Source organism: Pongo abelii, chromosome 19 (genome assembly GCF_028885655.2).
Source record: "Pongo abelii isolate AG06213 chromosome 19, NHGRI_mPonAbe1-v2.0_pri, whole genome shotgun sequence".
In the NCBI taxonomy this organism is placed as follows: domain Eukaryota; kingdom Metazoa; phylum Chordata; class Mammalia; order Primates; family Hominidae; genus Pongo; species Pongo abelii.
This window is the reverse complement of record NC_072004.2, coordinates 68,482,173-68,504,086: the sequence shown is the minus strand read 5'-3', so window position 1 is coordinate 68,504,086 and position 21,914 is coordinate 68,482,173. Positions and strand designations below refer to the sequence as shown.

Sequence of the window (21,914 nt, the reverse complement as noted above, 5' to 3'; positions counted from 1 at the left end):
TCGTGCCTCAGCCTCCTGGGTAGCTGAGATTACAGGCACGCACCACCACGCCCAGCTGATTTTTGTATTTTTAGTAGAGTTGGGGTTTCACCATGTTGGCCAGGCTGGTCTCGAACTCTGGACCTTAGGTGATCTGCCCACTGCGGCCTCTCAAAGTGCTAGGATTACAGGCGTGTGCCGCTGTGCCCGGCCAGAAGAGAAACTTTCAAAAAGACAGGAAAATTTCCTTGAACTGACAGAGCAGGAGCCTTCAGTCTGCAAAGGTACACCATTGAGAGAGACTAGCTTAAAAAATGTAAAAAGTCCCACACTGACTGAAATTTTAGAACTTTTGCAATAAAGTAAAACTCTCAGAAAGTTCCTGTCTGGTGTAGGGGGCAATAGGAGGGAAGCTTTAAAATTTAGGAATCAGAATAGTCCTAGACTTACCATTAGGAACATTGGAAACTTAGACTCTAATGAAGCTGTTCATTCAAAATACAAAGTGAATCTGATTTTCAACCTAAGATTGCATGCTTAGCCCAACTTTGAATTTCGGAGTAAAATAAAGATATTTTCAGATTTGCAAGGTCATAGAAAATTTGATTCTTTGTAAAAGATATTGGAGTGGGGGATGGATTAGCTAAAGCATGACTTTCTACAGTGAAGAGAAAATGTCTAAAGTTGAAAAATGAAGAAATAGGCCATGGTGGTGGCTCACGCCTGTAATCCCAACACTTTGGGAGGCTGAGGTGGGAGGATTGCTTGCCCAGGAATTCAAGGCTGCAGTGAGCCATGATTGTACCACTGCCCTCGAGCCTGGGCGACAGAGCAAGACTATCTCAAAGAAAGGAAAAGAAAAAAATAGCTGTGTAAGCAAGACATTTAGAAGTCACAGAGTTTGAAATTGATTGCTTCTAGGGGCAGGGTGTGGGGAGTAGCGTAGTGTTGAGCAGGGCTAGAGCTTACGTATTTTAAACTATGAACTATTACTTTGATAGAAATTTAAAAAATTTTAGAGTTTTAAATCTATATCATTACAGATGATATATATTCTGTGTTTACACTGTGAAAAAATTAGAAGTCAATAGAAAAAGAGAAATGAAAAAAATCCCTTTTTATATATTTGGAAAAATTATACCTCTGAATAATTGAGTCAAAGACGACTTGTTATGGAAATTAGAAAATATTTAGAACTGAATAATGAAATTACCACATATGAAACATTAGGGATAAACATGTTTCATATGCAGATAAAATGTTAGAGAGGATATTTACTTAAGAAGAAAGACTGAAAATTAATTAGCTAAGCATTAAACTCAGAAAAGGTAACTTGGAGAAAGTAGAAGAAAGTTTTAAGAGCAGAAACAAATGAAATAAGTGAAGTGAGGGGCAGAAATATTAAAAAACTGATATTTAAAAATAGTCCCAAAAGATATATAAACCTAGCCAGTATAAAAAATAAAAGCGTAGATTGAATTGTTGTTCAGCATTAGGAAATATGGTAACCATTTTTCATTAAATTTAAAAAGTTAAACATTCTGTATTTACCAAAAGGAATCAGTTTATTTGCTAGAATTCACCGGGAGTAGACAGAAACGTCTAACATGATAGAAGATATGTATTACAAACACACACACACACACACACGACATAATCTGTGCCAAGTACTGTTTTAAGTGCCTCAAAAATATTAATTTATTTAATCCTTTCAACAGTCTTTTGAGGTAGATTTGTTTTGTGACAAAGTCTCTCTGTCACCCAGGCTAGAGTGTAGTGGTGCAGTCACGGCTCACTGCAGCCTCAAACTCCTGGGCTTAAATGATTCTCCCACTTCAGCCTCCCATGTTGCTGCACATGGGACTGCCTGCACATGACACTGCATCTGGTTAATTTTTAAATTTTTTTGTAGAGACAGGGTCTCGTTATGTTGCCTAGGCTGGTCTCAAATGCCTGGCCTCAGGTGATCCTCCTATCTCAGAGAGAGGATCTTGCCATCCTCCCAAATGTTGAGATTACAGGCATGAGCCACTACGCCAGCCAGATTCTGTTACTTCTGTTTTATAGATAAACTAAGGCAGACAAATGATTTCATTAACTTAAATAATTTGTCCAAGGTAACATAGCTAGTAAGTAGCATAGCTGGGATTTAAACCCAAGCAGTTTAACTCAAAAGTCTGCACTTTTAACCACCACATTGCGCTATTTTTATTTTTCAAATTAAATATTTCAAAAACATAGTACATTTACATAATTTGAAATTCAAATGCTATGCAATGAAATTTTGTTTGCCAGTCTACCCTGTCTTCTTTTCAGCTCCATTCCTCAACAGAATGAAATGAAATTTTCCTTTCAAAACTATACCCTGCTTTTGTAAGCATTTATGTATAGACTTTTTAAGAACACAGAAATCACCATGCCATACATAATGTTCTGCACCTTTCTTCTTTTCCCCTTAACTGTAAATATTGGAGACCATTTATTATTAGTATATAAGAGATGTATCATTCTTGATAAGGTCTGTTTACAGCAGACATGCTAAATGGTGAAGCTATTTCAAATAATAACAAAGAAGAGAAGGTTATGACCATTAGTATAGTATAATTTAACATAATTTTTGATATTTTTGGCCAATATAACAATTTTGAGCTAATATAACAACTGATATAAATATTAGAACAGAAAAATTATCTTGCAGGTGTGACAATATTGAATTATTATTATCATTATTATTATTGTTATTTTTTTGAGATGGAGTCTCGCTCTGTCGCCCAGGCTGGAGTGCAGTGGCACGATCTCAGCTCACTGCAAGCTCTGCCTCCTGGGTTCATGCCATTCTTCTGTCTCAGCCTCCCGAGTAGCTGGGACTACAGGTGCCCGCCACCACGCCCGGCTAATTTTGTTTTTGTATTTTTAGTAGAGATGGGGTTTCACCGTGTTAGCCAGGATGGTCTCGATCTCCTGACCTCGTGATCCGCCCGCCTTGGCCTCCCAAAGTGCTGAGATTACAGGTGTGAGCCACCACGCCCAGCCGACAATATTGAATTATTGAATATCTGTTTCAAATCATTGGCTTTCACATTTTCCCAAGGTTTGCTTTAAGAATGAAGTTAATCTTTTTCAAGACAGATTGCACAAGTGATCTATCTGATAATGAAGCAAATACTGAGCTTATCTTAGGAGGACATTAATAACCTTTGTGTTTAGCCTCATCAAATTTAACAGTAATGCAAGTTATTATACAGCTAAGTAAAACCTACTTTTCTGAAATTGGCACCATTCTGGAATAGTGATTAAATTACCATAATTATTGTGAGGTCTAACAACCTTAGAATTAGTGGCTGAGGGTCCTGAGGGTGGCATTTATATGGAGAAACACTGGTAGTTGTCAGCATTTTGAAGAGTCAAAAACAAGATAATAAAAAGTGGTGACACATGGCAAAACCCTGTTTCTACTAAAAACAAAAATTAGTCAGGCCTGGTGGCGCACGCCTGTAGTTCCAGCGACTCAGGAGGCTGAGGCAGGAGAATTGCTTGAACCCGGGAGCCGAAGGTTGCAGTGAGCCGAGATTGCACCACTGCACTTTAGCCTGGGTGACAGACTGAGACTCCATTTTCCAAAGAAAAAAAGAAGTGGCAAAGACCTTTATTCCCTTTTTGTATAAATTAATCTCTTTATTTTTATAGCATTTAGTAGGCTTATTAAATTTCTTATTATTAAAGTATTTCAAGATTTACTCCAGGTTTTACAATTGTTAAACTCTCCTAAGCTTTAAACATTTAAGGTTTTTGATGGAAGTCCCAATTTTTCAGTTGTTTACTTTATAAACGAGCTTGATGTATGTTTCAAAAGGTTTACAACCCCAAACATAAATATTTCATACATTGGATATGAAATAAGGTATCTAATTTGAGGAAGTGATGTAAATTATGTGTGTTGATAGGTATAAAATTAGACAATTTGGCAATCCGTTCATTAATATGGTGTAAATTTGATAAATGAAATTTATTAAAAAGTCATTTTTTCTCCTACTTGCCCTAAAATTCTACTATATGAATAGTAAGTAAATACTTTGTAATTGGTATCATATAATGTGACACTAATTAAATTTATTAATGATTTTTAAATACTTTAACTTGTGTTTTGTTTGAATTTCAGGTAATAACTCTTTCCAATACTTTGTATTTTGTTTAGTATGCCACTTTTTGGAAGTGGTCACTGTCAATATCTTGTTATGGTTTGATGGCCTTGGAGATTTAAAACCGAGTAAAAGTGTAAGCAGTCTTTCTTATTTAGTTATGAGTTTTAAAACTACTTTTGTTCCAACTAGGAAAAAATGCAAGTAGATTTACCATGAAATATGAATTATATTTAAAAAACATCTTAACAGTTGATTGACTTAGTGAAACAGACTGGGCAATTCCACTTATGGAATTGTAACATAAAATTCCATCATATAGTTTCCATTAAAGGTAGTAGGTTTTTATAATCTGTTAGACGTTCTTTGCAAACTTTATTAATGTGAATACATTTGCTTTTTTAAAAAAATTAAGTGAATTTCTAAAGAAAGTAGAAATTAAAAATTTTAATTTAAATTTTGCTTCATAGCTTAATTTTTTAGTATCATTTAGAATTATCAGTTATTTTACTATATTCATAATACTCTCCCAGTAACCTGTCATTCTCTTTAAAGAAAAAAGTATTCGTTGTCCTCTTTAGATATTTACAAATATCTGATTTTTAAAAAATAAACATCAGAAATGTCTATTCAATTAAGCTTCAGTTGAGTTGGTTTTTTCTCAGAATGATTAAGAATATAGCACTTTCATTAGTGGTGACTTTGCTCTAAAGGTCTGAAATTTTCACTTAAATTACTTTCAGAACCAGTTTGAGGCATCAGGCTAGAAACAGTTTGTAGTTTGTCATTCACTTAATCTGTAGACTCGCACTCCCCATAACTTTTGGTCCTTTCCAAAAGCAAATTCAGTTTTATAAGATGAAGATTTGACTTTGAGATCATTCAAAAGAATGTCAGAGGGGCCGGGCACAGTGGCTCATGCCTGTAATCCCAGCACTTAGGGAGGCCAAGGTGGGTGGATCACTTGAGGCCAGGAGTTTAAGACCAGCTGGCCAACATGGCAAACCCCTGTCTCTACTAAAAATACAAAAATTAGCCAGGCGTGGTGGTGCCCGCCGGTAGTCCCAGCTACTCAGGAGGCTGAGGCACAACAATTGCTTGAACCCAGGAGGCGGAGGCTGCAGTGAGCCGAGATTGCACCACTGTACTCCAGCCTGGGCAACATAGTGAGCCTCTGTCTCCAAAAAAAAAAAAAAAGAAAGTCACAACATTTTGAACAATGTCAAATGTCATTGCTCTTTAGCATTCCAAAATGACAATTTGAAACATTAGGATATAAAAGTTTGGTATGATTGGTTAATTACTTTATAGTCATGCCCTATCTTTGATTTGTTAGACTTCCCATGCTTTAAATCTTGATATAAGTAGGGCGTTTAAAATGGTCAACTAAAAAGTCACCATTCCTCTACATTTTTTCGTGACTTGATTTGTAAAACACAGAATGGGATTACTGTTTTGCCATGCATCTGTATTTAGCAGATGATTACTAGATAATAATTATAATTTTTTATGTTATAAAAAAGAAAGTATATAAACTCAAAACTCACTTGTCTAAATTGTTTTTGCTCTTATACAGCAAAAGAATACTTATTTAAGTTGTATTTTTATTTGCATTTAATAATTTATTAATTAAATGTATTTCTTTGTCAGATTTCAAATGATTGAGGTGACTTGTAAGAATTTGTTTTATGCCCTGTTGCTGATCAAATCATTGGTCTTCCTTATAGCTCTTTACAAAATTATGCAATCAGTGTTCCATTTGGAGTAAACATTTAGTGTCTTATCTTGATAGAGTAATTGGCTACATTTCTCTTTCTATGCATGAAGTTGTGTAAAAAGACCAATTCACATGTATAATTGGCAGAGAGCATGAATTCTGGACTTAAACATTTTATCCCGTTCTCACTACTTACTAATTGTATGACACTGGGCAAGTTATTTAGCTTCTCAGCCTCAGTTTCCTCATCTGAAAAAATGAGGACAATATCTACTTCCAGGTTTATAAATAGTTATATATATTTTAAAAGCACTATGCACAATAGCACATGTCAGGCATTTAAGAATAAATGTTTGTTTCCTCTCCTGTTCTTATTTTCACATATTGGTAGTTTGAGACTAAGTTAATAACTTTTTAGGCAGTCACCCTAAACATGACTTTCAAGAGTTATTTTAGGATTAGTCTGCCTTTTACTTTAGTAAGTACTGTATTCTTTCCATTGCCAGGAGGAATATTTGAAAAAGGAAGGAATGATTTGAACATTGTAAATAGCTAACTGAATATAGTGTCTTGAGGACATATTTTTGGTAACTGTGTTTAACATCTCCATAAAAGTGTTTTTTATTTATCTTCAATCACAGGTACGGGAACCTTAAAGATAGATTTTGTTGGAGAGCTGAATGACAAAATGAAAGGTTTCTATAGAAGTAAATATACTACCCCTTCTGGAGAGGTGCGCTATGCTGCTGTAACACAGTTTGAGGTATGGGTTATTCTTCTCTAAAATATTATTATTCTTAAATTTAGGCATTCTGACAAAGCTGTGTTTTATTATGTGGGGTGATTATTTGAGGCTAGGTGCCCTTGGCCATGATCGTATTCACAATTTTAGAATTTTTGTTATATATTTAGCCATTATCTCTATAGAAAGGAGGGAATTAAGGGTATGGGTTGGGGAATGATTATATACAGTTAGACACACACACACTCAAACACACGACACATTTTGATACCTGAATTGCCTGTATACTGTGTACCTTTCTTAAAATCATTCTCTTAGTATTTGACACCTATGGCTTTTCCTACAGCATTATTAGCTGTTTTCTAGAATTCCTTTCCTTCATTGACATCTTTTGTTTATCTTACTGTAGTATCTGTGCTGTCTTTGATTTTTTTCTCCGTGTGTGTTTGTGTGTGTGTGCATGTATACATATATATACATATATACACACACATATATGTACACACACACATATATGTACACACACATATATATGTACACATATATGTGTGTGTGTGTGTGTATATTTGCTGTCCTATGTAGGCCAGGATGATTTTTATTTGTCAAGTATTTGCAAATTATATAAATTGTTTTGAATCTGCTAGTCGTATTTTTGTTAAATCTAATTAAATTTATTTCTATAAATTTCAATATGGATAAAGAAACAATTCATGATATCCATTCTTATGTTTCTGCCCATATCCCTATATTGTTTGCTTGTTTGGGATACTCTAGAATTTTTTATCCAGTTTACTACTAATTTGTTTTACCTGATGTGTCTTCTCTTTCAATAATTTTATGTTACCTTCTGTTTAGAATAATATTTGCCACAGATACTTAGTTTTAATTCTGTGTTTGAATGATTCCAATGCCTTTCTCTACCCACTTTGAACACTTCATCCTGGAATGGTTGGCTGATGTATGTCTCTAAACAATTTTTTTTTTAGGAGAAGGTATGTGGGTAATTAATTCCTGAGCCTTTGCTTTTCTGAAAAATCTTTCATTTGCCTTTATACATGACCAGATTTACTGGGTATATAGATTTGTTGATGAAAAAAGGTAAAAAGAGCAACGTTTGACATCCAGAGGTTGTCTGGCACTCACAGCTAGCCCATGTTATTCTCCCTATTAGACATAATATTACAGAATACCAACTTTAGACAAGGCTACTTGAGACCATAATAAAGTGAGACAAAACAAGGGCATCCATAATTTTGCCTAGGTACAGTACGTACAGGATCACTATGCTACCCGCAAAATATCAAACATCTTCATCTCTCAGTTAAAATGAGTGACTACTGCTTCTTTACCAATTACAGTTTTAGATTTGCTCTAGTCTGGCCTCCATATAGATAAGATTTATTGAGATACCTACCCATAGAATTGCCTCATAGGACTTCTTGCAGCACTCAATCTAGAGTGAATCCCTGCTTACTTAGACCCTCTTCCAAATCATGTAAACCAAATCCCAAATCGTATAGTGGGTTCTTTCTTACATTCTTATGGAGACACCAGTGGTTCCCTATGGTGTGAGTTCTCTCTTGCCATGAGTAATAGGCCCAGCTCATTCAATTGTAAGAGTAGTACAATCAGCTTACAATTTTTCACTTTCAAAAGTCTGTGAATATTGTTTCTAAAGTCTTCTACATCTCACTTTTTCAAGAGGAAGGGTCACAGACTAAAATGTTTCTTCTTCCTTTGTAGGTAAGATGATGTTTCGTTTTGCTTTATTTTCTTCCTGCTTGCTTGTTAAATTATATCTTGATCTTGAAAATTAAACTGTTTTTTAAACCAGGTGTTCACTTTTCATTGATTTTTGCATAGTACTTGGTGAACCCTATTGATTTTTAGATTCAGATATTTTTTCAGTGTGAAAGAGTTTTTCTGTTATATCTTCACTGTGATATCCATTCCATTCTCTTCTCAGTTAATACTCAGTTTAGCTCTAGTATCTATCTCTCCAATGTATGTTTAATTGCTTTTATCACTTTGTCCTTTAGATATTTTCAAACTTAAATCTTGTTATCTATGTCATTAATTTCCTTTAGTGTAAATTCATTTCTCTACTGCTGCTGCTTCTAATTTAAATGCTTCTGTGTTGCCATTTCTTTCCTTATACTCTCCCTTCTTTTCAGATGTCTTATTTATTCATTGATAGAATTCATTATTTATTTAATGTTTTTGAGAATGTAGTCAGCCATCTAAAATGTTTTCCTTGCTTTTCCGTAAGTTTCTTCTACCTCTTTGGTTTTTTTTTTTTTTTTTTTTTTAAGTCGGAGTCTTGCTCTGTCGCCCAGGCTGGAGTGCAGTGGTGCAATCTCGGCTCACTGCAACCTCCGCCTCCCAGGTTCGAGCCATTCTCCTGCCTCAGCCTCCCGAGTAGCTGGGATTACAGGCACGTGTCACCATGCCTGGCTTATTTTTGTATTTTTAGTAGAGATGAGGTTTCACCATGTTGACCAGGCTGGTCTCGAACTCCTGACCTCTGGTGATCCGCCCACCTCGGCCTCCCGAAGTGCCGGAATTACAAGCATGAGCCACTGCACCCGGCCTGTTGTTTCTTTTCATGATACAGAATCTTGTCATTGATTCCATTTTATTTACTAAATAAATGGAAAATTCTGTTTACTAAAGTTTCTTTCTTTTATAACTGATACCCTGCAGAACCCCTAAGTTTTATTTTGCTTTCATAAGTTTGCTCTTTTTTAAATTTTTAACGAAAGAGTAAGGACTCAAGTAGGTCAAGTGGCGACAGTTTTGTGTAGCATATGGAAGTCCCATTAAATGAATGACCTGTTTTGAATTGATAGAGCATCTGTCTTTATTCCCATTGCTGCCATTCCAGATAAAGAACAAAGCACATCAAAGATTGAGAATATTTTTATTTTTAATTCAAAAATAAAAGCCAGAGCGGCAACTTACCATGTTTTCCCAACTTTGAATTCTTATAGCATACTGTTTACTGTTCTGTGCTCTGTGTTGTCTTAACATTATTGATTTGAAGGCATTTGCATTAAATTTGAAATGTTAAAATGTAAACAAAAATTTAATTGTAAATAATTATAATATATTGTTAAAATCCATAGCAGACACCATTCCTGGATAATTGCTGGAATGGCAGTGGTAGCAAGTGTTGTCTTTTCTTTCTAGTTAATGCCTAGCTTGTTGCCTGGCACTGAAGAGAAAGTAAATATTTGAACAAGGGAATGAATGAATGACAGAGGGAAATGGCGACGCTTTATGAAATAACTTGTTAGGTTAATTCTAAGGTATTTATATTTCATATTCTTTTCTTAAGGCTACTGATGCCCGAAGGGCTTTTCCTTGCTGGGATGAGCCTGCTATCAAAGCAACTTTTGATATCTCATTGGTTGTTCCTAAAGACAGAGTAGCTTTATCAAACATGGTATGTATGTGTTTATAAGTTTATCTAAAATTTTAATAGGCTTTAGCAGATTTAGTTTGCTGATTAGATGGGATAATATGAAACCACCTACCACAGTGCTGGTATATTATAGGAACATAAATATTAGTTTTCTTTATTTTCAATAAGCCTCTTTTTCTTTTTTCTTTTTTTTTTTTTTTTCTGTAGAGTTGGGGTCTCATTATGTTGCCCAGGCTGGTCTCAAACTCCTGGGGTCAATCTGTCTTCCTGCCTCAGCCTCCCAAAGTGCTGGGATTACAGGCATGAGCCACCATGCCCAGCCAAGACCTCTTTTTCTTGATAGCTTTATTTTTGGAGGATTTTCTCCTTGTCAAATTCCTTGTTAAATACATTTATAAGATTATCTACTTCTTTTAATTTAGAGAGGTAAATTAAGTGACAAGTTTAATAGATTTATAGTAACTAAAACCAAAAGGTCTTGGGCTGGATATGGTGGCTTACACCTGTCATCCCAGCACTTTGGGAAGTTGAGGTAGGCAGATTGCTTGAGGTCAGGAGTTGAAGACCAGCCTGGCCAACATGGTGAAATCCCGTCTTTACTAAAAATACAAAAATTATCTGAGTGTGGTTGCACACACCTGTAGTCCCAGCTAGTTCGGAGGCTGAGGTGGGAGGATCACTTGAACCCAGGAAGCGGAGGTTGTAGTGAGCTGAGATCACACCACTGCACTCCAGCCTGGGTAATAGAGCCAGACCCTATCTCAAAAAAAAAAAAAAAAAAAAAAAAGAAAAAGAAAAGGAAAAAGGTCTTGACTTATTAAATGTCAAAAGAAAGCCAGGTACAGTGACTCTTGCTTGTAATCTCAGTGCTTTGGGAGGCTAAGGCAGGAGGATTGCTTGAGGCCAGGAGTTTGACACCAGTCTGGGCAACATAGTGAGACCTCATTTCTACAAAAGATTTAAAACTTATTAAAAATTAGCCAGATATGGTGGCACGTGTCTGTATTCCTAACTACTTGGGAGGCTAATGTGGGAGGATCTCTCAAACTTATGAGTTTGAGGCTACAGGGAGCCATGATTGCGCCACTGTATTCCGGCCTGGGTAACAGAACAAGACCCCATCTCTTAAAAAAAAATAGGCCAGGCATGGTGGCTCATGCCTGTAATCCCAGCACTTCAGGAGGCTGAGGCAGGTGGATCATTTGAGGCCAGGAGTTCGAGACCATCCTGGCCAACATGGTGAAACCCCGTCTCTACTAAAAATACAAAAATTAGCCAGATATGGTGGCAGGCGCCTGTAACCCCAGCTACTTGGGAGGCTGAGGCAGGAGAATTGTTTGAACCTGGGAGGCGGAGGCTGCAGTGATTTGAGATCGCACCACTCCACTCCAGCCTGGGTGACAGAGCAAGACTCCATCTCAGGGGAAAAAAAAAAAAAAGGTTGCAACAGAGCAAGACCCTGTCTCTATGTTTTTAAAAAGTTAAAAAAATTCAAAAGATATAGCTGCATAATTAAGTATATTTAGGTTTCTGGCTGTTTGTATTCTTGGAATGTGTTCTCTTCACCAGTGTTATTGATCTCATTCATGAACAGGGTAAGCATTCCCCACTTGAAGTGTGTTGTCTGGGACTGTCTTGTGTGGGGAACTTGGAAAAACCTGCTGCACCTGAAAATAACTGTCTTTTATGTATTTATTGGGGGAGAGAATCCCATAAATAGAAGGTCATTCTCTTCTCACATATTCTTAGAAGAGGCTAATATATTAAACGGAAATATTCATTCACACTTTAGTATGAGTGAATTTATCAGTGTGTTTTTGAATAAGTCTTCCTTGGAAGGAAGAATAGAGAGAGCTCGAGGAAATGGAGCCTGAATAGGAAAAAGAGGGAGAACGCCAAAGGAAATTAGGGACTCCAAAGGTAAAGTTGAAATTTCTTCACAAATAAGCTTAGAGCCAACTTTGGTAGAGAATGCCCTCGATCTAGAAGTTTATATCCTTTGAAATGGGAGATTCTACAATTATATTATATTTTATTTATTTATTTTTGAGAAGGAGTCTTGCTCTGTCGCCCAGGCTGGAGTGCAGTGGTGTGATCTCAGCTCACTGCAAGCTCCGCCTCCCTGGTTCATGCCATTCTCCTGCCTCAGCCTCCCAAGTAGCTGGGACTACAGGCACCCCCCACCACGCCTGGCTAATGTTTTGTATTTTTAGTAGAGACGAGGTGGATGGTCTTGATTTCCTGACCTTGTGATTCGCCCGCCTCAGCCTCCCAAAGTGCTGGGATTACAGGCGTGAGCCACTGCACCTGGCCCCTATTTTATTTTTATTAATAGTCATTTTCTCCTAAACTTATGTCGGTTGAAAAGTATGAAGCCCTTACTTAAATCATCCCAATGCCTGGCTTATAATAAGTATTCGAGAAAAGTCCAGTCCTCTTTTCTCTCACAGGTCCTTGGTATTTTTAACACTTCAGCCTCCAGCTTCTTAGTATGAGTGTTTTATCAGACCACTTTCCTTCTTAAAGACAGCATAAAAGCACTGGATGAATTGGGGTAGAGAAATAAGCCATGCTAGAATAGAAAGGGGGAAAGAGATGCAATAAAGCCTACAGTTTTTGTCTGGTATTTGCTCTATGGTATTAATGTAAACCTATTTAAATTTTTCTTTTTTTTCTTTCTTAAAGAATGTAATTGACAGGAAACCATACCCTGATGATGAAAATTTAGTGGAAGTGAAGTTTGCCCGCACACCTGTTATGTCTACATATCTGGTGGCATTTGTTGTGGGTGAATATGACTTTGTAGAAACAAGGTCAAAAGATGGTGTGTGTGTCCGTGTTTACACTCCTGTTGGCAAAGCAGAGCAAGGAAAATTTGCGTTAGAGGTAAATGTACTTGAAGAGGATTGTTCCAACAGTCCATAACTCCAGGTTGGGGAATTTACATTTCTGGTCAATTATTAGTACAGTTGTTTATAATTTAATCTGAAAGTTGTGCTACTTCGTTTATTTTTAATAGAATTTTGGAAATGCCAACCTTGGTGTTTCATTATTTTACAAAATAATAATTAAGAGAATATAAGAGTGGAATTTCTCTAGGGAATGGGTTGGAAAATACGTAGTTATATTTTTCATATCAAGTTATAAATGGATTAAAGTTTGGCCATTGTATTCAAAGTTTGGAGCTAAGGAAGTCTTCGGAGGTAGGGCTCCCTGGGATTCATTTCTAGTAATTTAAGTTACACTGGCTTGCAACAGGATTCCTTTGTGGGTTTCAATATGAATTTTAATAAAATATTTATTAGATGGTTATTTTGTTTATACTTTTATAGGTTGCTGCTAAAACCTTGCCTTTTTATAAGGACTACTTCAATGTTCCTTATCCTCTACCTAAAATTGATCTCATTGCTATTGCAGACTTTGCAGCTGGTAAAGTAAATTTCATTTTATTGCTGAATTGTAATAACTTTTTAAAAATTTTGTGACTTTTGATGCAAGAGTATATGTATATATATATATATCAATAAATGTTTATATTTATTTTGTGAAGGTGCCATGGAGAACTGGGGCCTTGTTACTTATAGGTATGTTAATGATGTATTACCCTGCCTTATCTTTTCAAATCACTGATTTCAAAAGGGCTTCCCTCCTAATCATAGTTGAGTAGCTTCTGCTTTACGATCTGGTGTAAATTTTTCTACCTTCCCCCACTTCCATGCACATTTCAAGAATGCAGATGGACACCCCTCCCTTTGGTGCTACTGTCTGAGGGTATAAGATTTTAAAGTGAGCATCTGGCGGTAGTAGCATTTTTAGATATATTTTTGGCTAAGTTTCTCATTGCAGTGCCTTTCTTTCCTGCCAGTAGTTTCATAGCTATTTATCCAGCTTGGAGAACCTTCCCTAATTTCATATCTTCTAGCCAAGTTTTTACATGTCTGTCACCACAACATAAACATGTGAGTTGAATAACTTTTAAAAGCAGAGTCTGTCTGTATACAAGTTTTTGCTTTCTACTTTCAATTGCCTTCTTAGATGAGCTAAGTGTTGGACAGCCAGCTCAGTGCTGTTTTTGGGACTATGGAATGCATCTTCCTCCACCACTCCCCTCATTTAATGGAAGGACTTTCTTCTCTCTCCATCTAGCACAGTAATGACTAATCCCTTAGACAACGTTTTCCCAAAATTTCAGGCAGCTATTCTATCAACAAACTGATAATTAAACTTGTGTCACATCTTTGATATTCTGTTATATTAATTCTGTTGGGGTAGTCTTTAATCTTCCTGAAACTTTTTCTTTCCATATTAGGAAATATTTTCCTAATATCTCTAAAGCCTAACTTGTCCATCTCACTTACTGTCTGAATCTTCCCAACTTATGCATGCCCACTTTTATTGTTTAAATTTGTTTCTTTTTTTTTTTTTTAAACACAGGGAGACTGCATTGCTTATTGATCCAAAAAATTCCTGTTCTTCATCCCGCCAGTGGGTTGCTCTGGTTGTGGGACATGAACTCGCCCATCAATGGTTTGGAAATCTTGTTACTATGGTATTTAATATTTTTAAGTGCTCAAATATATTTATCTTCATCCTACTCCACATTATTTTGGCTACATAGTATTTCAAGTTTGGCTGCAACACTGTGCCAAAAAATAATTGAGTGATAGAAAAGTATTATTTTAAAAGGTCCACTTTGAAAGGGCTTATCAGAATCTCTGCATTGAACAAGGGCATATGGACAGTCTTTATTCAACAGACACTTCCTAAACTGTTCTACAATTTGTCTGCAAATGGGAAAAGTCAAGATACTAATTTGGGTGAGAGAAAAAGATTCCTCTTAGGTGTAGATGAATGAATCATGCAGTGAGATTCCAGGCTAACTGTAGTTTCTTGAATCTTATTTGTTAATCTGATTCACAGCTGAAAAGTAACCTGATGAATAACAAACTGATCTTTAATTAGAGAGAAATGTTTTTAGGAGTCAGTTTTTTCATTGCCTAAAATGTTAAGTTGAAATTTAATGAAATAAAAGTAAACAAACTGCAGAGTGACTGCAGAATAAAGCTGTATTAAAATTCCAGCTATTCTGTTGAAATCCTTATGTTTGCAGTAATGATCTCTGTCCTTCAGTCCTGATTTTTCACTCTTACTCTAAATAAATACTATTTATGAATGCCAACTGTGTTAGAGCTTGGGAGCACAGGATTTAATAAGTGAACTAGATGTACCTCCGCAATTAAATAACTGGATATTCTGGAGCCAGCTAGATTCCCTGACAACATTTTAGGCTGCCAAAGAGCAGAACCTGATTTGAATGTAGATTGAGTCCATACGTCATATAAATAAGAATGTAAGACATTTATCAACTATTACGTGTCTCAGAGAGTTTCTACAGAAAGTCAACCCTTGAAAATAAATCTTTTCCTTTTATTTTGGTTGTTTAAAATTTTACAGGTGAAAAAAATTCTTTGAAATATAATTTCAGGCCGGGCGCGGTGGCTCACGCCAGTAATCCCAGCACTTTGGGAGGCCGAGGCGGGTGGATCACTTGAGGTCACGTGTTCGAGACCACCCTGACCAACGTGGTGAAACTCCATCTCCGCTAAAAAAAATAGAAAATTAGCTGGGTGTGGTGGTGTGCGCCTCTAATCCTAGCTACTCTGGAGGTTGAGGTAGAAGAATCGCTTGAACCTGGGAGGCAGAGGTTGCAGTGAGCCGAGATCATGCCACTGCACTCCAGCCTGGGCAACAAGAGCGAAACTCCATCTCAAAAAAATAAATAAATAAAAATAATAATTTCATGTGGAACTATGTGTTGGTGCCTGTATTAAAATATGTGAAGAAACGGCCTTTTCTTGTAATGCAGCGAGTTTGCTACTTTGTACCAAATAATTCTTTTGCTTTTCTTTGAGAGAACTTTATGATTTTATTTTGAAACTACAAGCAATAAATTTTAGTAGGGGAAATGTGTACATTCTTATTAAACAACTTTTTACTGGTTTTATGTAACTATTCTAGTTATTAGAACTTAAATTCCAAGGGCTTAGGGATAGGTTGGAAAATAAGTTTCATTTTATACTAGTTTATTTTAGGAAGCTACTAGGCAAATAGCCACTTATCACTTAATATCAAAATAATTTTTTTTTAAGACAGAGTCTCACTCTGTCACTTAAGCTGGAGTGCAGTGGCACAATCATGGTTCATTACAGTCCTGACCTCTGGGCTCAAGCAATCCTCCTGTCTCTGCCGCCTGAGTAGCTGCGATTACAGGTGTGTGGCACCATGCCCAGCTAATTTTTGCACTTTTTGTAGAGACAAGGTTTCACTGTATTGCCTTTTATAGAGACAAGGTTTCACTTTGTTGCCTAAACTGGTCTCAAACTCCTGGGCTCAAGCAATACTCCCACCTCAGCCTCCCAAAGTGCTGGGATTACAGGCATGAGCTACCACACCTGGCCTTTTCTGGGGGGACTGGTTGGGGATGGAGAATAGGATCTCACTTTGTCACCCAAGCCGGAGTGCAGTGGCACAGTCATGGGTCAGTGCAGCTTCATCTTCCTGGGCTTATGTAATCCTCTTGCCTCTTACATACTTGCTTACGTAAGCCTCTCAAGTAGTTGGGACCACAGGTGTGTGTCACCATGACCAGCTAATTTTTTTTTACTTTTTAATTTTTTTAGAGATGGAGTCTCACTGTGTTGCCCAGGCTTATCTCAAACTCCTGGGCTCAAGTGATCTTCCTGCCTTGACCTCCCAGAGTATTGGCATTACAGGAGCAAGCCATTGTGCCTGGCCTGCTTTCTTTTACTAATAGGCTTAATCAACTTTAATAAAATTTAGATTAAGATCTTTAACATTTTTTAAAAATTGATTTTATCTGTCACTCATATTCTTTGTCCATTCCATTTACTATGCATTCTTATTTAACAGGTGATAATTTTATATTCCATAAGTGCTTAAACACCATTCATTACTGAACTACATTTTTGTTTAATTTCACATAATTTTTATATAAGCAGTACTCTTTCTCAGTTTCTTTTGAACATTCAACTCATTAGTCAGTGGTTTTCCCCAGTCATTTCCATTTTTCTTTATTTGGCTCTGATAGTTTTCTGTTTTTGTTTTTCAGAGATAATCCTTTACTATACTAAATTCTACATGATTATAGTTTCCACCTCTATTTGCCTATATTTATCTGCTGTCTTTTCCTTTTCCATGTATGGGCTTATTTTTTTTTTTCCCTCTTCTTCCTTTTTCTACCTTTGGTATTTAAAAAATTACTTAGGACTGAGTGCACTGGCTTACGTGTATAATCCCAGCACTTTGGCAGGCTGAGGCAGGAGGATTGCTTGAGCCCAGGAGTTCAAGGCTGCAGTGAGCTACGATGGTGCCACTGCCACTCCAGCCTGGGCAACAGAATGAGACCCTGTCTGGGTTTGGGGGATAAGTTATTTACAATGTTTTGAAAATATCCTTTGGCCCAGGCATGGTGGCTCACACCTGTAATCCCAGCACTTTGGGAGGCCGAGGCAGGTGGATCACGTGAGGTCAGAAGTTCGAGACCAGCCTGGCCAACATGGCAAAACCCCGTCTCTACTAAAAATACAAAACTTAGCCAGGCATAGTGATGCATGCCTGTAATCCCAGCTACTGGTGAACACTCCAGCCTGGTGACAAAATAAGACTTTGTCTCAAAAAAAAAAAAAAGAAAGGAAAAGAAAATGACCCTCAGATATAATTCTAATATCACCAGTTGGCCTTTCTTGACATCTCTTTTAGTCTTCTGTCTTTTTCAGAAATGTGAGTTCTTTGCCAAATGTTTTGAACTGAATTTTAGGTCATTAAATTGTGAGTTTTGGAATGTAGTGGAAGGGCATGTGAGTGTTTTAGATTAGTAGAATGACAATCATTTCATTTTCTTTAAGTATTTTCATCTTTTATTTTTAGGAATGGTGGACTCATCTTTGGTTAAATGAAGGTTTTGCATCCTGGATTGAATATCTGTGTGTAGACCACTGCTTCCCAGAGTATGATATTTGGACTCAGTTTGTTTCTGCTGATTACACCCGTGCCCAGGAGCTTGACGCCTTAGATAACAGCCATCCTATTGAAGTGAGCCATACTTTCTAACCATTAGCCTATGACTGTTCTCATTTACAATGAAATACGTAATTTGTTACATAGATACTTTGGACTTTGAAAAGAAGAGAAAATAGCATGGGTGATTTTACTGGTTCATATTTCTAGTCTTGAAAAGCTAATAAGTCTAAGTTCTAATTAACATTTCTTTTTAAGGTAGGCAGTAAAAAAAAATTGGTCTGGCCAGGTGCAGTGGCTCACGCCTGTAATCCTAGCATTTTGGGAGGCTGAGGCGGGTGGATCACCTGAGGTCGGGAGTTTGAGACCAGCCTGACCAACATGGAGAAACCCCGTCTCTACTAAAAATACAAAATTAGCTGGGCACGGTGGCGCATGCCTGTAATCCCAGCTACTCGGGAGGCTGAGGCAGGAGAATCACAGAGGTTGCGGTGAGCCGAGATTGTGCCATTGCACTCCAGCCTGGACAACAAGAGCAAAAAACTCTGCCAAAAAAAAGAAAATAGTATGGGAGAAATCATACCTATTGGGTAACACTATGGTTCCATTGTTTATGTCAAGGAAAATTCCGGACATATTTTATTGTCAGGGTCTGTTTTATGAATACTTTAATTCTCTTGACTTACTCTATCCCTACTTCAGTTTATATATATAAATTTTGTATCTGAAGAACTAGAGTTATAATCCTACTTCAACATATTTAATTAGGTGTAATGTAATTCATTACAATTAGTGCAAGAAATCTAATGTTCTTCACCTCCATGTCTTCCTCATCACTCCTCTGCAACTACCCCAAAAATAAACAGAACCATAGTGGCTTCTCTCCCAGCAGAACAAAGCCAGGACTGGAACCCGGGCTCTAAGGGATGACAGGAATCATGTTCTATTCAACTTTATTATTATTAGTTACTACATTTTTTTGAGGACCCTCATTATACATTATGAGTGAGTTAAAGGCAGAAAAATGTAAGTTAGAAGGGTTTTCCTAGAAAGCGTTTTATGTAATTCAGTATTACAGGCTATCTGCTTCCTGTCATAACCCTGAATCACACTGTCTGCCAGGTCAGTGTGGGCCATCCATCTGAGGTTGATGAGATATTTGATGCTATATCATATAGCAAAGGTGCATCTGTCATCCGAATGCTGCATGACTACATTGGGGATAAGGTAAAAAAAAAAAAAAATTTAAATATTTCATTCTTTTATGGTGAAATCATAGAGTTTTGCATGAAAAAAAAGTCTCACTTTATTTGGATTAAGTACCCAAATAGTTTCTGGCTTGCCATTTTTTTTTAATGACCAAAAAGAATGAGAATTCAATTATTTGAAGTTGACTACTGTGGTCTCTTAGATGAGTGATGTGCAAGTATGTTTGGGAGTGGGAATGGGAGGCTGTTATAAAACTTAAGAGCAAGAATAGAAAGCATAGAGTATGCATTATTAAATAAAAGGCAGTAGGCATCAGAAGGATATATGTGTTTCAGTGTATCTGATACTTGAGTATTTGAGTAAATTTGTTTTTGATTACTAATATACAAATATACTATAAATTCTGAGATCTAACTTCCCTGGATTTTAAAAATTGTGTTTTCTCAGGACTTTAAGAAAGGAATGAACATGTATTTAACCAAGTTCCAACAAAAGAATGCTGCCACAGGTAATCTTTAATAGCTTGAGATAGAAATGGAGAGAAAGTATTGTCACTCTATCCAGGCTGAGGCATTTTATTTTTGTTCTGAATACTTAACTCAAGGTCAGGATCAATGTAATAAATAAATTAGCCTTATTTGAAGCTGTGTTCAGGTTGAATATCTCTAATCTGAAAATCTGAAATTTGAAATGCTCCAGAATCTGAAACTTTTTCTTTTCTTTCTTTCTTTTTTTAATTAAAGTTCTAGGGTGCATGTGCACAACGTGCAGGTTTGTTACATCAGTATACATGTGCCATGTTGGTTTGCTGCACCCATTAACTCGTCATTTACATTAGGTATTTCTCCTAATGCTATCCCTCCCCCAGCCCCCTATCCCATGACAGGCCCTGGTGTGTGATGTTCCCCGCCCTGTGTTCAGGTGTTCTCATTGTTCAATTCCCACCCAAAATCTGAAACTTTTTGAGTGCCAACATGATGCTCAAAGGAAATGCTCATTGGAACATTTCAGATTTTGGATATTCCAATTATAGATGCTCAGCTAGTAAGTATAATGCAAATATTCCAAAATCCAAAAAAAAAAATGAAATTCAAAACATTTCTGGTCCCAAGCATTTTGGATAAGGGATACTCAACCTGCAGTAAGTCATTGGGTCAACATGAATCAGGACTCATTATCCCTTTGGTCATCCTCCAGCATTCTGCTTTCCATAACTGAATATTTTGCCAATTTAAAGAGTCTGGGCTGGGTGTGGTGGCTCATGCCTGTAATCCTAGCACTTTGGGAGGCCAGGATGTGAGGACTGATTGAGCCCAGGAGTTCAAAAGCAGCTTGCAACATAGTGAGACCCCACTTCTACAAAAAATACAAAAATATTAGCCGGGTGTGTTGGTATGTGCCTGTAGTCCCAGCTACTCAGGAGGCTGAAGTGGGAAGGGTCACTTGAGCCCAGGAGTTTGAGGTTACAGTGAGCAATCATGGCACCACTGCACTCCAGCCTGGGCAACAGAACAAGATCCTGTCTCTGAAAAAATAAAAAATAAAGGGAATAGAGTCATGTGTTGCTTAACAACAGGGATATGTTCTGAGAAATATGTTGTCAGGCAATTTCATCAATATGTGAACATCATAGAATGTACTTACATAAACCTACACAGTATGTCCTAGGCTATATACACCTAGCCTACATGGTATATCCTGTTGCTCCTAGGCTACAAAATACCTGTACAGCATGTTACTGTACTGAATACCATAGGCAATTATAACACAATGGTATTTGTCTACCTGAACATTTCTAAATATAGAAAAGGTACAGTAAAAATATGATATTAAAGATGCTCCACCAGCTGGCTGATACACCTATAATCCCAGCACTTTGGGAGGCTGAGGCAGGTGGATTGTGTGAGCCCAGGAGTTTGACACCAGCCTGGGCACCATGCCGAAACCTCGTCTCTATAAAAAGTACAAAAATTAGCTGGGTGTGGTGGCATGTGCCTGTAGTCCCAGCTACTTGGGAGGCTGAGGTAGGAGGATCACTTGAGCCTGAGAGGTCAAAGCTGCAGTGAGCTGTGATTGGGCCACTGCACTCCAGCCTGGGCATCAGCAAAACGCGGTCTCAAAAGAAAATAAGGTGCTACACTTGAATGCAGCTTATAGGACAACTTATAGAGGTTGTTCTAGTTGAGTGAGTAATGAGTGACTATGAAGGCCTAAGACATTACTATACACTACTATAGATGTTATAAATACTTTACACTTAGGCTACGCTAAATTTATAAAAATAATTTTTCTTTCTTGAATAATAAATTAACCTTAGCTTACTGTAACATTTTAAATTTACTTTTTAATTTTTTTAACTTTTTGATTCTTTTCAATGCTTTTTTTGTTTTTGAGACGGAGTTTCGCTCTTGTTGCCCAGGCTGGAGTGCATTGGTGCAGTCTTGGCTCACCACAACCTCCGCCTCCCGCGTTCAAGTGATTGTCCTGCCTCAGCCTCCTGAGTAGCTGGGATTACAGGCATGTGCCACCACGGCCAGCTAATTTTGTATTTTATTTTATTTTCTTAAAGACAGGGTCTTGCTCTGTCACCCAGGCTGGAGTGCAGTGGTGCAGTCTTGGCTTCATTGCAACCTCCGCCTCCTGGGTTCAAGTGATTCTCCTGTCTCA

The 21,914-nt window shown here is 37.1% G+C and overlaps 1 protein-coding gene across 4 annotated transcripts in view; it reads left to right on the top strand.

Annotated features, from left to right (window-relative positions):
- Positions 1-21,914, top strand: part of NPEPPS (aminopeptidase puromycin sensitive) — a 94,773-nt gene that overhangs the window by 42,304 nt on the left and 30,555 nt on the right. For 3 of the 4 annotated variants that reach the window (XM_009236557.4, XM_054546291.2, XM_063718818.1), the window contains exons 4-12: positions 6,477-6,598; positions 9,915-10,022; positions 12,687-12,887; positions 13,334-13,430; positions 13,552-13,585; positions 14,436-14,550; positions 17,949-18,113; positions 19,161-19,265; positions 19,695-19,755. In XM_009236557.4, coding sequence (XP_009234832.1) covers positions 6,477-6,598; positions 9,915-10,022; positions 12,687-12,887; positions 13,334-13,430; positions 13,552-13,585; positions 14,436-14,550; positions 17,949-18,113; positions 19,161-19,265; positions 19,695-19,755 — 1,008 coding nt within the window. Of the gene's footprint in view, positions 1-4,231; positions 4,255-6,476; positions 6,599-9,914; positions 10,023-12,686; positions 12,888-13,333; positions 13,431-13,551; positions 13,586-14,435; positions 14,551-17,948; positions 18,114-19,160; positions 19,266-19,694; positions 19,756-21,914 lie in introns of those variants that run through there. The other variant, XM_054546290.2, reaches the window with a different exon arrangement.